The sequence below is a fragment of the Carcharhinus amblyrhynchos genome, chromosome 26, assembly GCF_965287045.1.
Source record: "Carcharhinus amblyrhynchos chromosome 26, sCarAmb.v2.hapA, whole genome shotgun sequence".
In the NCBI taxonomy this organism is placed as follows: Eukaryota; Metazoa; Chordata; class Chondrichthyes; order Carcharhiniformes; family Carcharhinidae; genus Carcharhinus; species Carcharhinus amblyrhynchos.
Genome location: NC_137349.1, coordinates 14,645,121 through 14,659,730, shown reverse-complemented (window position 1 = coordinate 14,659,730; position 14,610 = coordinate 14,645,121). Strand labels below are relative to the sequence as shown.

Below are 14,610 nucleotides of genomic sequence, written 5' to 3'. Positions count from 1 at the left end.
ACTAAAGCCTGGTGTTGTCAGACTTTTTACTGTGTTTGATGGGGACAGTGGAGAGCAGTGTCTTACAGTTAATGTGCTGAATCTGTTATGGGGATTATAGATGATGAAGAGAGAGGAAACTTAAGCCAAATGACTCAGAGAAAGTACTAAATGCAATTTTCAGAATTTGGGGAAGTCTCTTCAGTTGTGGTGTTGTTAAATTTTGCTTCCAAAACGCTGCTGTTTTTCTTAAATGCAAATTGAGAGTTCACCTCAGGAAAAAAATCTGGATCTCAGAAAAATCTTGCTTTTCATAGTGTTCATAAATAAATCAACCACAACAGCTGAGCAAATAATCGATTGCCCAACTTTCAAAAGACCTTAAGTTGAAGGAAATCCTTCAATGGTTAGCCTGGTTCTTGGAAACCAATTTCCAAGCACTCAGTGAGATTAATAGCTTCACTAAAAGACTAACACTAACTGTGACTGTAACTCAGCTTTACCCAAGTTTAATATTTGTGTGGGTCACTGCACAAAATAAATAAGTCTTTAATTTAGCTTACTTCCAACACAAAGAGACCTACAGATTAACATTTCATTGATGGATAATCACTGAGCAGTGTATGGAGAGACCGAGACAGGGAACAGTCTCCAAATGTTGAATATGAATGAGGAGAAAATCTGATTTAATAATTTGAAGGTATTCACTATAGCAGCCACTGCACCCATCACCTCCCCCAGCCATACTCTCATTAAGGTACCTACTAGTCTTAGCTTCAACCCCCTGAAAACTCCAAACAATAAGAATAATTTGTAAATAAAGCTATGGTTTTGTTCTTGTTTGACATAATGAGCAGGGATTAGGCAGAGTAACTTTCCTATAAATGGTCCACAGAAAGTTGAGAATAGTTAACACATCACTCAGTCAGGACGCCACGATCTGCTTAGTGAAGCTTTTTGCTCTGACCAAAGTCACATATAAGCAAAGGAATGGAGATAGGCACGGCGCAATTGGAAGTCCATTAAATCCACTCTGCAAAGTTTATCTTCCATTGTGACCTGTTTGCTACCCATGGCTTCTCATAGATTGCCTGTAAACTTGAGCAGTTCCACCAGGTGCTTGCACATTCTCAAGGCGATGGCTGTGTGCTACGACATTAGCTGTGAGGAGATGAGAATTCACAACATACTCGAGCATGAAACTCTCGCATAAGCAATTCACCAGTTGGTCATCTTTACTGACGAGAGAACGTCAACCAGAAAGCAGAATTTTCCTTTGTTCTACTGCACCTGTTTTCTTGGACAGGTAAGGAGTCATAGAGTCATAAATGTTTACAGCATGGAAACAGGCCCTTAGGCCCAACATGCCACCCTTTTTTTTAACGACTAAGCTAGTTCCAATTGTTCATGTTTGGTCCATATCCCTCTATACCCATCTTTCCAATGTAACTACCTAAATGCTTTTTAAAAGATAAAATTGTATCTGCCTCTACTACTACCTCTGGCAGCTTGTCCCAGACACTTAGCACTCTCTGAGTAAACAAAATGCCCCTCTAGACCCTTTTGTATCTCCCCTCTCACCTCAAACCTATGTCCTCTAGTTTTAGACTAAGTGCTACTTATTTATTCATTTGTGGGACATGGGCGTCGCTGGATGGCCACAATTATTGCCCATCCCTAATTGCCCCTGAATTGAAAAGCTTTCAGTGCCATTTCAGAGGGTAATTAAGAGTCAACCACATTGCTGTGGTTCTGGAGTTACTTGTAGGCCAGACCAGGTAAGGATGGCAGATTTCCTTCCCTAAAGGGACATTAGTGAACCAGATGGATTTTTTATGACAATCAAGAATGGTTTCATGATCATCGTTAGACTTTTAATTCCAGATTTTTTTTTAGATTGAATTCAAATTTCACCATCTGCCATGGTGGGATTCGAACCTGGGTCCCCAAAACATTCACCCAGGTCTCTGATTACTCTGGATTACTAGTGTAATGCCCATCCATCCGCTTTGCCGGACAACCAGCAAGTTAAGCGTGATTTCACATTAGACGAAAAGTTATGTATAAAAATTGCTGTGTGAAATGTTTTGAGGTGAGTCCCAGAAAAACATGTCCAATATTAAATGTGACTGCAAAATACCAAGAAATACTTAAAACTGACATTTCTGTCAATCCACAATTTGGGAATCAATTAAGCATTAATCAAAGGAGTCTTTTGTGTGATGAAAATGTATTTTTGTTTAATGATGGATTAATCTAAAATCACTGAATGGCTTCACATTTTGAAAGCAGGACTTAAATGCGGAAAGGTTGCATCAACAAGACATCACTATCCCAAATTTACGACAGGAATTGTTTAAACTGGTGCAAGGGCACACAGATTCACCCATTTCAGTTAAATATCAGTAAACATCAAAAGTGTTCACAGTTTGCCTCGGAATGATATTTCAGTTATCAAAAATAAACACTGAAAGCCAAATTGCTGGATTCTACATGCCAGATGGAAGCCTCCAACAGTTCCGGAATTTTGTATTAAATGCAAGTAACATTTATGAGCAAGTGACTCAGCCGAAAAAATTCCACGGGTGTGCGGTTACCCGTGGAACCGTTTATCTGATTAAACTGTGTGTGTTATTGAACAGGTCGGGATTTACTGGAGCTTTACAACTAAGGGACAGATTTTCCCGTTCCAACAACGACAGGAATTGGTGCGGGTGAGGGACGGACCATGGAAAGGTCCGTTACCTTGGGCGGGATTTTCCGGTTTCGGGACGAGCACGGCTGGAAAATTCCACTCTGTATTTTTCTTTCACACAGAAGATGGGTCATATAACTAAGTGAAGGAAATTTTAACCTCTCCCTTTGTTGTTTAATGATATCATTAGAATGAGTTCAGAGCACTGAAAAATGCACTGCGTAATTCAAATATTATGGTTCACAGCCATTAAGCAGTAGAATGGTTTCTGGAGTCATAGAGTAGGTACTGAGGGAAGTTACAGTCAACAGGCTAGGGTCAAGTTGAGCTGGGACATTTCAGGGTCAGACCTGCGGGGACTCTGGTTGAATGAGCTATCTCACAATGTTACTCTGGGCCACTGTCCTGCTTGTTACCTGAAGTTGACACTCACAATTCGGACCCTTCAGAATAAAAGGACAGAAGGGGATAGAGGATGACAGGAGTGATATTCCTTTCACCAACCTGCTCTTTCAGGAGCTGCTTGATTTCTGCCAGTTCCTGGTTGGTTTCCATCATCTGAGAAAGCATTCTGCGGCCAACATCTCCACAAATTAGAAAATAAAGAAACAGTGTCAGTCACAGCAGCCAATAGCGCACAACCACATTTTGTTTTATCCTGACATGGGATGTGGGTGTTGATGACCGGGGCAACATTCACTGCCCATTCCTAACAGCCCTTGGACTGAGTGGCCTGCCACAAGGCATTTAGGACTCAACTACGTGTCACTTGTAAGCCAAATCGGGCAAGGACGGCAGATTTCCTTCCCCAAAGGACATTAGTGAACCAGGTGGGATTTTACAACAACTGACAATAGTTTCATGGTCATTGTTAGACTTTTGATTGCAGATTTTTAAAAGTTGAATTCCTATCATGATGGAATGTGAACCTAGGTCCCCACAGCATTACACTGGATTTTTGAGATTACCAATCCAGTGACAATATCACTGCACCACCACCACCTTCTCTGACGTTAATTCAGCTCCCTCACACTGTCACTCTCCCCCCGCATCCCTCCCGCTCCCCCCAGATCCCTGTATTACTCTCTGTATCGCTGCTTCACCGTTAAGATTCTATGATTCTGATGTTAATCCATTCCCATTCATGAAATACTTCATCAGCATCACAAAAATGTTTTAAAAGTAAAATCACTTCAACTACTGAACTTTATTTTATAAATGTTTGACTCATCCCCGATGACAAATTCTGTAAAGGAATAACAGAAACAGGATAACGGAACCCAGGATTGAGTAATGATCCAGAAATGAAAGTTGTGAATAAAGGAGAAATGTGTGCAGGAGTGACAGAGTAATGGGCTGAGGTCTTCCAGAGCTGGAATCTTCAAACAGAGGGATAGGAAATGCCTAATTGATGGAAGGCTCCTTTGAAAGCTGCAACTCTGTAACTCAGAAACACACCAGGAATTCTTCCAACACATGATTTTCATCGCAGAGAATTTTTTTTTAAATGAGGAGAGAATGGTTTAAAGAAGTTTCTGTATTTCTGAGAACACAGAATAGCTGCTGGGATCTGATACAGTCCTTTAAATGACTGAGCTTAAACCAGCTGGTTGCCTCAGAGCCAGGAATCAGCAAAACCTGAGGAATTCCTGTCACAAATATCAAAAAAAGTAATAAAAATGGAATAAGATTCTTACCTCCGGTAACCAGTTGCTGGCAGGAGCTGCACTGGCACAAAAGCTGCAAAATCATAGTCAATAAGTACACATTTGCAATCATTTCTGTTTTGATGCTTTAAGTTGAAGTGATCTCTTTCAGCTTGTCTTAGCCCTCAGCTAAATCCAGAGAACAACTATTGCCCACTTTCCAGCTCCGTCCCCAAACCTGTTCTAACGCTCTGCCTCCTGTTCTCTGTGTCTGTTTCTGTCTAAGCTTGTTGCAGCACTTTCTCCCTCTCTCTGTGCCTTTGCTAAGTGGCTGCTGCTACTTTTAAATCACTGATGCTTGCTGCCTGAGTGACATCATGCGTTGGCATTCTGTTCTGAATCACTTTCCCAAAACAAAAACAAAAGGAGTTTGAAGGCCGCTCGAATGACGAAGAGCTCAGTTTTCACTTCCTTCCCGTATCTAACCCTCGCTGCCCTCGGTACACTCTCTGGCATTGCTCAGAATGAAGCAAAATCCCTCACTCAGAGCTTTGATTTCTTTCACCCACAAAAAAGTAATAATTTCAAAATATTTGTAGTTTCCTTTTTGTCCATCTGCCTTTCTCTCCAGGTGTCTGCAATTCTCTGTCCGTCTGCTTCTCCCTCTATGTGACTGCATCTCTCTGTCTGCATCTCCCTCCATGTGTCTGCCTCTCCCTCCACGTATCTGCACCTCTCTGTCCGTCTGCATCTCCCTCCATGTGTCTGCATCTGTCTGTTTGCATCTCTCTGCCTGTCTGATCTCCCTCTGTTTGTCTGCCTGTATTGACAGGCTGGGTGAGGGGACGTGTGGGCATGTACCAGATGGAATTTAATGGAGAAATGTGTGAAATGATACATTTTGGTTGGAGGAATGAAGAGAAGCAACAAATAAGGGATACAGTTCTGAAGGGGATACAGGAGTAGAGGAACTCATGAATACATGTGTACAAATCATTGAGGGTGGCTGGACAGGTTAAGAAAGAAGTTCAAAAGGCAAACAGAATCTGGCTTTTTCAGAGTGCAAAAGCAAGGAGGTTTCAATGAACTTTCATAAAAGGCTGATTGGGCCTCAATGGGAGTACTCAGTTGGATATAGTGGGAGACTATGCTGCCCAAGCCCTGGTTAAAAGCTGAGAGATGGTGTCTCCCCACCCCCACCCTCACTCTGGAGGGCTTCCTCACTGATATTCAACATCCTATTGGTTATTAACCAGCTTGAGGCTGGACTTTGATCTCCCCAAAATCAGAGAGCTGTCGCCCAATCAGAGCCAACACCATTGCCAATCATACAGGAAGCCGTGAGGAAGGTAGGCTGTGCTGGAATTTTGACCAGAGGTAAGGATGGGATTATAACTGGAGTTAGACCAGCAGGCAATAACCAGCAGATAGATGGGCTGGGGCTGGAGGGGAACTGCAGTGGTGTTGTACCTTAGGGGATGGGGGAGGCCCTCCAATGAGTCCAGGATCAGCTAGCTGACTAATGTGGAAAAGCTACCAGGCTGAGTATGTAGCATGGGCCTCTCCAGCTGCTGGTTAAATCCCAGTAATAGCAGGAGAAAATCCCTAGGTGGACATTAGTAGGCCACTGAAGGCCTCAAATTGGCCCACAGGTGGATAGGCCCTCTGCTCCCTACTCCCCTATCCCTCCCCCACCACTTCTTACCCCATCCCACTGTTGTTAAAATTGTGGCAGGGCAAGTGTGTAGATAGTGGGTTAACTGGTTCCCCCACCTTCAGCCCATCAGCAGGGTAGCATGAATTCTAACCCACTGAGTTGAATTCTACACACCAAATTTTAGAAAGAATATGAAGACTTTGGAGAGTTTGAGGAAAAGATTTGCAAGGCCCTCTACTCTTGTATCCCCTTTAGAATTGTATCCTTTTTTTGCTGCTTCTCTTCATTCTTCCAACCAAAATGTATCATTTCACACATTTCTCCATTAAATTCCATCTGTACATGCCCACACATCCCCACATGGCCTCTTAGCTGCAGCCACTCTGTGATTAGGTCACATTTCCAGTAACTGCAGGAAGATACACCCAGAGTGTTTCCAAAAGGGTACAGAGAAATATGACAATGTTTTCCCTCTCAAGTACTTAGCCACTTTTCTTTTGAATGTGAACACTCAATTTACTTTCACTGCTCTTTCAGGCAGCACATTCCCAACACACAGAGAAATTATTTTCCCTCATCTCACCTCTAGTTCTTTTGTAAATTGTGGTCCTCTAGTTATCGACCGTCCTGACGTTGGAGTCAGCTTCTCCTTATTTACTCTGCCAAAATCATTCAAGATTTTGAAATCTCCGCTAAACCTTCTCGATTCCTAGGGGAAAAATCCCACATCCTCTCTACACAAAACTGAACTCCCTCATAGATCATAGAAACCACAGTGCAGAAGGAGGCCATTTGGCCCATCGAGCCGGGGCAGCACAATAGCATAGTGGCTAAGATTGTTGCTTCACAGATCCAGGGACCTGGGTTTGATTCCTGGCTCGGGTCACTGCCTATGCAGAGTTTGTACATTCTCCCCGTATCTGCGTGAGTTTCCTCCGGGTGCTCCAGTTTCCTCCCACAGTCCAAAGATGTGCAGGTTAGGTGGACTGGCCAAGCTAAATCGTCCCTTAGTGTCCTGGGATGCGTAGGTTAGAGGGATTAGCGGGTAAATATGGGGATAGCGCCTGGATGGGATTGTTGTCGGTGCAGACTCGATGGACCGAATGGCCTTTTTCTGCATGCAGGGTTTCTATGGTTCTTTCTTTGGTCCTATGCACCATAAACAATTCCACCCATGTCTTGTCCTATCCCCATAACCTCGTATATTTACCCACCTAATCCCCCTGACATTAAAGGGCAATTTAGCACGCCCAATCAACCTAACTTACACATCTTTGAGTGTGGGAGGTGAGGCAGCCAGAGAAAACCCAAGCAGACATGGGGAGGATGTGCAAACACAATACAGACAGTGACCTGAGGCCGGAATTGAACACGGGTCCCTGGAGCTGTGAGGCTGCAGTGCTAACCACTGTGCCACCATGCTGCCCCCAGCATCATCCTTGATACCATTCAAGTAAATTGTCCCTGAACACTTTTCAAGACATTGACATCCATAGTATTAGCGTTTTGGATAGAGAGAAATTCGTTGAGTGTATTCAGGAGGAATTTCTCATTCAGTATGTGGATGGCCCGACTAGACAGAGGGCAAAATTTGACCTCCTTCAGGGAAATAAAGAAGGGCAGGTGACGGAAGTGTTAGTGAGGGATCACTTTGGGACCAGTGACCATAATTCCATTAGTTTTAAGATAGCAATGGAGAATGATAGGTCTGGCCCAAAAGTTAAAATTCTAAATTGGGACAAGGCCAATTTTGATGGTATCAGGCAGGAACTCTCAAAAGTTAACTGGAGGAGTCTGTGGGAAGGCAAAGGGATGTCTGGTATGTGGGAGACTTTCAAAAGCGTGTGAATCAGGATTCAGGGTAAGCACATTCCTCTTAGGCTGTAGAAGTAGGGAATCCTGGATGACTCGGGATATCGAGGCTCTAGTCAAGAAGAAGAAAGAGGCATATGACATGCATAGGCAGCTGGGATCAAGTGCATCCCTTGAAGAGTATAGGGGGTATAGAAGTAGAGTTAAGAGAGAAATCAGGAGGGCAAAAAGGGGTTTTTGCAGATAAAGCAAAGGAGAATCCAAAGAGCATCGACAAATACATAAAGGCCAAAAGAATAACTAGGGAGACAGTAGGGCCTCTTAAGGAGTAACAAGATCATCTATGTGCGGATCCACAAAAGATGGGTGAGATTCTAAATGAATATTTCTCATCAGTATTTACTGTTGAGAAAAGCATGGATGTTAGGAAACTTGGAGAAATAAATAGTGATGTGTTGAAGAGTGTACATATTACTGAGAAAGGTGCTGGAAGTCTTAAAGCATATCAAGATACATAAATCCCCAGGACCTAATGAAGTGTATACCAAGACATTGTGAGAGGCTAGGGAGGAAATTGCAGGTCTCCTCACAGAGATATTTGAATCATCGATAGTCATAGGAGAGGTGCCTGAAGATTGGAGGGAGGCAAATGTTGTGCCTCTGTTTAAAAAGGGCTGCAAGGAAAAGCCTGGGAACTACAGGCCAGTGAGCCTCACATCTGTGGTGGGTAAGTTGTTGGAAGGTATTTTGAGAGACAGGATCTACAGGCATTTAGAGTTCAGTGATTGAATAGGGACAGTCAGCATTTCTTTGTAAGTGGAAAATCATGTTTCACCAATTTGATTGAGTTTTTTGTAGGGGTAACCAAGAAGGTAGGTGAGGGCAGTGCAGTTGATGTTGTCTACATGGACTTTAGCAAGGCCTTTGACAAGGTACCGCATGGTAGGTTGTTGCATAAGGTTGAATCTCACAGGATTCAGGGTGAGTTGGCTAAATGGATACAAAATTGGCTTGATGACAGAAGATGAAGAATGGTTTTGGAGGGTTATCTTTCAAACTGGAGGCCTGTGTCAGTGGTGTGCCTTGGGGATCAGTGCTGGGTCCACTGTTATTTGTCATTTATATTAATAATTTGGATGAGAATATAGGAGGTCTGCTTAATAGGTTTGCAGATGACACCATGATTGGTAGCATAGTGGACAGTGAAGAAGGTTATCTCCGACTGCAACGGGATCTTGATCAGTTGGGCCAATGGGCTGATGAATGGCAGATGGAGTTTAATTTTGACAATTTTTTCACACAGAGGGCAGTGAGCGTCTGGAATGAGCTGTCAGAGAAAGTATTATAGGCGGGTACAATTTTGACTTTTAAAAAGCATTTAGACAGTTACATAGGTAAGATGGGTATGAAAGGATATGGGCCAAATGCGGGCAATTGTGATTAGCTTAGGGGTTTAAAATAGGGCAGCATGGACAAGTTGGGCTGAAGGGTCTGTTTCCATGCTGTAAACCTCTATGACTCAATGACTCTATCCTTCCTAAGATACTGTATCCTGATTTTAACTCAATATTCCAACTGGTCTGTCACCTGTATTTTATACGGGTTTAACATAATTCCTCTATTCAATCTCTTTATTAATAAACCAAGAATCACATCTGCTTTTCCAAAAATCTTCTCAATTTGTCCTGCCACCTTCAATGATTTATGTTAATTTCCCCCTAGGGCCTCTTTGTCTCTGCTCATTCTTCCTACTAAAATTCTTTGAAGTTCCTGGCACTAAGTTTCATTTCCTATGTGCCTGCCCATTCCCCCCCGAGAATGATTTCTCGATGAGTTAACAGAAATAGTGCTGTGGCAGAGTAGGTTATTCAAAGCCAGAGAGATCCTTGGAATGGAAAACTGGAAGAAAGAATAAAAATAAAATAGACAGCAAGAAAAACAGAAAATGCTGGAAATAACAGGCTTGTCAGTGAATCTATGGAACGGGGACAGAAAGAGCACCAAACTAAGCAAGACTTTGCCTCTAATGTTCCATTTCTCTCGACACACCAACTGCCATGCTGCATATTTCCAGTTTATTTTTCCAATCTTAGTTCAGATTTTCAGAATGCCCTGAACCACACTGTGATCGGAGCTCAGAACATTAGCTCTCTCGCCACAGACACTGCCAGACCTGCTGAGTTTGTCCAGCATTTTCTGTTTCTATTTCAGATTCCAGCATCTACAATATTTTGCTTTCATCTGGGTGTTCTGACCGGACGACAGACTGACCAGACTGTGTTTCTTTGCCATCTCTGCAGAAGAACATCTCTGTCCAGTCGGGATTGGAGATAGAGTGAGAATAGTAGGAATCCAGGGTCAAAGGTCTAAAGGGCATACAGTGGATAGAGTAAATCTAGAGTTCATTGCACAGATGGGCACTGAAGAAAGGCAGCAAAGGTCATCACTGAACGGGGTGGGGGGGGGTCAGAGGATGGGGTGCTGGGTGACGATCAGTGAGTGGGGTTCATGGAGAGCGTCACTGAGTAAAGGGTTGCAGGGTGGAGGTTTCTAAGGGAGGTTCCTGTATGGAGTTCAGTGGGGGAGGGGCTGATGAGTAAGGGTCTCTAAGGGAGGGCATACTGGATAGGGGTCAGAGGGAGGGGGGAGTGGGTGGGTGGGTGAGAGGAGAGGGGGTTGGTGGGTGGGGGTTCAGAGGGAGATGGTGAGTGGGGGTGATAGGAGAGGATCGGTGATGGAGGCAGCAATGATGGGAACAAGCTATGTTTACAAAAGGAAAGCGGAACTCCAAGGGGTTGGACAGTTGAGGATAGCACATTTACAGGAGCTGCAGAAAGGTTCCCACTCAGGGTTAGAGTGAGCACAGTATTTTGATTTGGTTTATTATTGTCACATGTATTAATATATACAGAGAAAACTGTTGTTTCTTGTGCACTACACAGACAAAGCATACAGTTCACAGAGAAGGAAAGAAGGCGCACAATGTAATGTTACAGTCATAATTAGGGTGTAGAGAAAGATCAATTTAGTTCAAGGTAGGTCCATTCAAAAATGTGATGGCAGCAGGGAAGAAGCTGTTCTTGAGTCGGTTGGTACGTGACCTCACACTTTTGTATCTTTTTTCAGAATGGAGAGATTTCAAATGGAGCTGAGAAGTGATAACACAAAATATCCTTAATCTTAAAAACAGAAAGGGCAGAGAGGTAACAACAGCTCAGTTGTATGAATATGTGTGAAGTTCACTAGGGCAGATGGACAATGCCAGCTCACTGACACAGGGACTGTAATATCTCAGGGAAGCCCGGCTGAAAAGGAATAGGATTTATTGTTAAACTCCAGTCAGAGTCAGGTGGTTCTTCCCCAGATGAATCCAAGGATTATTTTCAGTTTTGGTTTTCGAGTCAGAAGATGTCCTAGTTTTCAAGCGGCAGACAGGTTTTCTCTCTCTCCCTGGTATTGTAAATTCTGCTGACTAGCTGGAAGCAGATCTCTAGTCCTTCTTGGAGTGAATATTCTGCTGTTGATGGTTTTTCGCAAGTAACTAGATTCTCTCTCTCTCCTGTTTTAGGAAGCTATTCTGTTTTAAGCTTATCTATGCGTGTATCAATAGAACTGCAGTATCCAACCAAAGGACTAATTTCCAGCGTCACGTGAACATGCATATTTTTTGTGCTAAACCAATGGCAAGGATTTTGTTTATGGGATTTGTTTGCTTGGAATGGTATTTAGCTGTTAAATTTATACAATATCATGATTGTGTATTTGCTTGTTTGTAATTGGTAAAAGTTATTACTAATTCTCTTTCTATACATGTTAACTATATTCTTAAATAAACTTTGCTTGGTAAAAACTCTGGAATGGGTCAGTTGAATCATCCCTGAAGTGAAACATCTCATGCTTATCCTAGCCAAATTCAAAGTGAAAAAACTTATGATTCAGACAGAGTTCAGAAAGTATTTTGGAGTTTCTGATCTGAATTATAACACTCCACACCCGCATCACACGGTTCCAATTTTCCGAACAGCGGCATTTTCAAATCTCCCAGTTACTGTCTTAGACCATAAGACATAAGAGCAGAATTAGGCCACTCGGCCCATTGAGTCTGCTCTACCATTCTCATCCCCATTCTCCTGCCTTTTTCCTATAACCCCCGATCCCCTTGTTAATCAAGAACCTATCTATCTCTTCTTAACTACACCATCTCACCAGGTTTATTGAAAGGCAAGGTTATCTGAAGTGCTGCCTGTTCCTTGTCACCAATGTAATAACTCAGGAAGCCAACTGGAAAGGAATGGTATTTAACAATAAAACAAAAGATACTGACTATCTAGCTGATCTATGTCCCTCATTATTTTATAGACCTCTATAAGATCACCCCTCAGCCTTCTAGGCTCCAGAGGAAAAAGTCCCAGTCTATCCAGCCTCTCCTTATAACTCAAGCCATCAAGTCCCAGTAGCAATCTAGTAAATCTCTTCTGCACTCTTTCTAGTTTAATAATATCCTTTCTATAATAGGGTGACCAGGACTGTACACAGTATCCCAAGTGTGGCCTTACCAATGTCTTGTACAACTTCTACAAGACATCCCAACTCCTGTATTCAATGTTCTGACCAATGAAACCAAGCATGCTGAATGCCTTCCTCATCACTCTGAATATGAGTTCCCTTGGTAACAGAAAATGGTCTGCCCAGGTGGAACTTGTCACCTGAACGCTTTATGAGGCAGACATTGGGAAGGTCTGTAGAGCTATTGTCCTGGTTGGGACTTGAGTGTCCCGAAAGACAATGGACTCCATTTTCTTTGGCAGGAGGATTTTGCTTAAGGAAGGCATATTTACCATTGACATTGTAATTATATCAGCTTGTTGTTTTAATAAGTTATCATTGTGAAGTTATAATGTATTTGGATTGTAATTTTTAATGTGTTTAGATTATAATGTATTTGGACAAATTATTTAAGTAAAAAGAAATTTGGGACTTGTGTATGTATGCCAGGGAATAGTGGCTTTATTTTGTGTTTAACTTTACTTTTTACTTTACAATGAGTCCATTGTAAGTAAAGTAACCTTTCATCTTCCAGAGTTATGCCTTTTGAGGTTACATCTTTTGGGACACACAAGTCCCATCTGGGACAATAGCTCTACAGACCTTCCCAATGTCTGCCTTATAAAGCGTTCAGGTGACAAGTTCCACCTGGGCAGACCATTTTCTGTTACCAAGGGAACTCATATTCAGAGTGATGAGGAATGCATTCAGCATGCTTGGTTTCATTGGTCAGAACATTGAATACAGGAGTTGGGATGTCTTGTAGAAGTTGTACAAGACATTGCTAAGGCCATACTTGGAATACTGTGTACAGTCCTGGTCACCCTATTAAAGAAAATACATTATTAAACTAGAAAGAGTGCAGAAGAGATTTACTAGATTGCTACTGGGGCTTGATGGCTTGAGTTATAAGGAGAGGCTGGATAGACTGGGACTTTTTCCTCTGGAGCCTAGAAGGCTGAGGGGTGATCTTATCGAGGTCTATAAAATAATGAGGGGCATATATCAGCTAGGTAGTCAGTATCTTTTCCCAAAGGTAGGAGAGTCTAAAACTAGAGGTCTTAGGTTTAAGGGGAGAGAGGAGAGATACAAAAGGATCCAGGGGGACAATTTTTTCACACAGTGGGTGGTGAGTGTCTGGAACAAGCTGTCAGAGGTAGTAATAGAGGTGGGTACAATGTTGTCTTTTAAAAAACATTTAGACAGTTACATGGGTACAATGGGTATAGAGGAATATGGCCAAATGCAGGTAATGGGGATTAGCTTTGGGGTTAAAAAAAAAGGACGGCATGGACAAGTTGAGCCAAAAGGCCTGTTTCCATGCTGTAAATCTCTATGACTCTATATTCAACCACCCCTCAAGGAGGTCAATTAGAGATTCCCCATGGAACTCATGGGGGTTATCACAGAGGCCCAGAATGGTAGCTGATAACTGAATGCTCAAGAATTGAAGATAGAAGAGATGATTTTAAAGAAGACAAGTTCCCTCCTGGGTTGAAGAGATTAATGAGAAAGAGCTAAAGTGAAGGATGGGGGGTTAGTGGTTGGCAGATACTGGGGGGCAGAAAGAGAAGGGGAATAAAGATAGAAGCAGCAATGCACACGCTTGTGATTTAAGGAGAACATTTCATCAAATCCTTCAATACAGGAGATCAAGGTGAAGCAAGGAAGAGGGGCTTTTATTGGTTATGCGGGAGGGCAGCTTCAGTCTGTTCTTGCCTTTAGTTGAGAGGGAAAGCATTGGAAACTCCTGCTGTATACGTTCAATCTTGCTTGGACATAGATGATGACACCAATTATTTTTAGAGCAGGGATGGAAATGGGGGAACAAAAGATGGAATAAGGGGCAGAATTTTGTCAGTGGTGTGACATTCCCAATGGTGGAATGTGCGCCACATTAGCTCTCTTGCTTTACCCTGTTTCCCAGTGATTATAATTAAAATTGACAGTGTGGCAGCATGCACTGGAAAGATGTGTGATTCCATGGAGGGAGGTGGGTTTTAACAGTGAAACCTAGCCTGGCAATGCCCTTGCTATGGATTGGCTGTAAAAGAGACAAACAGGCAGACTGCATCATAGTCACAACTTTCCTGCCCAATGCCATTCTAATCAAATGAGTCTTATTGAGAGCACCATGGAGGGCTGGCTATTGTTTCATATTCAAATTTCATTTGTAAATATTTCATTGCTTTCACTTTATTCATGTGTGTCTCATTGTTAATTATTGAGACAAGCTCAGTCGCGGAGCAGCTTGTACTGGTGTTTCTCATAGTTGA

General features: G+C 42.6%; 1 protein-coding gene across 1 annotated transcript in view; it reads right to left on the bottom strand.

The window, feature by feature from the left end:
- comp (cartilage oligomeric matrix protein) overlaps positions 1-5,114 on the bottom strand; it is a 46,201-nt gene extending 41,087 nt beyond the window's left edge. Inside the window, exons 1-2 of the mRNA XM_080213125.1 lie at positions 4,372-5,114; positions 3,179-3,258 (exon numbers count right to left, since the gene is read on the bottom strand). Of these exons, the coding sequence (XP_080069251.1) occupies positions 3,179-3,258; positions 4,372-4,453 (162 nt within the window). The 5' untranslated portion in view covers positions 4,454-5,114. The remainder of the gene's footprint in view (positions 1-3,178; positions 3,259-4,371) is intronic.
- Between the last annotated feature and the right edge of the window lie 9,496 nt (positions 5,115-14,610).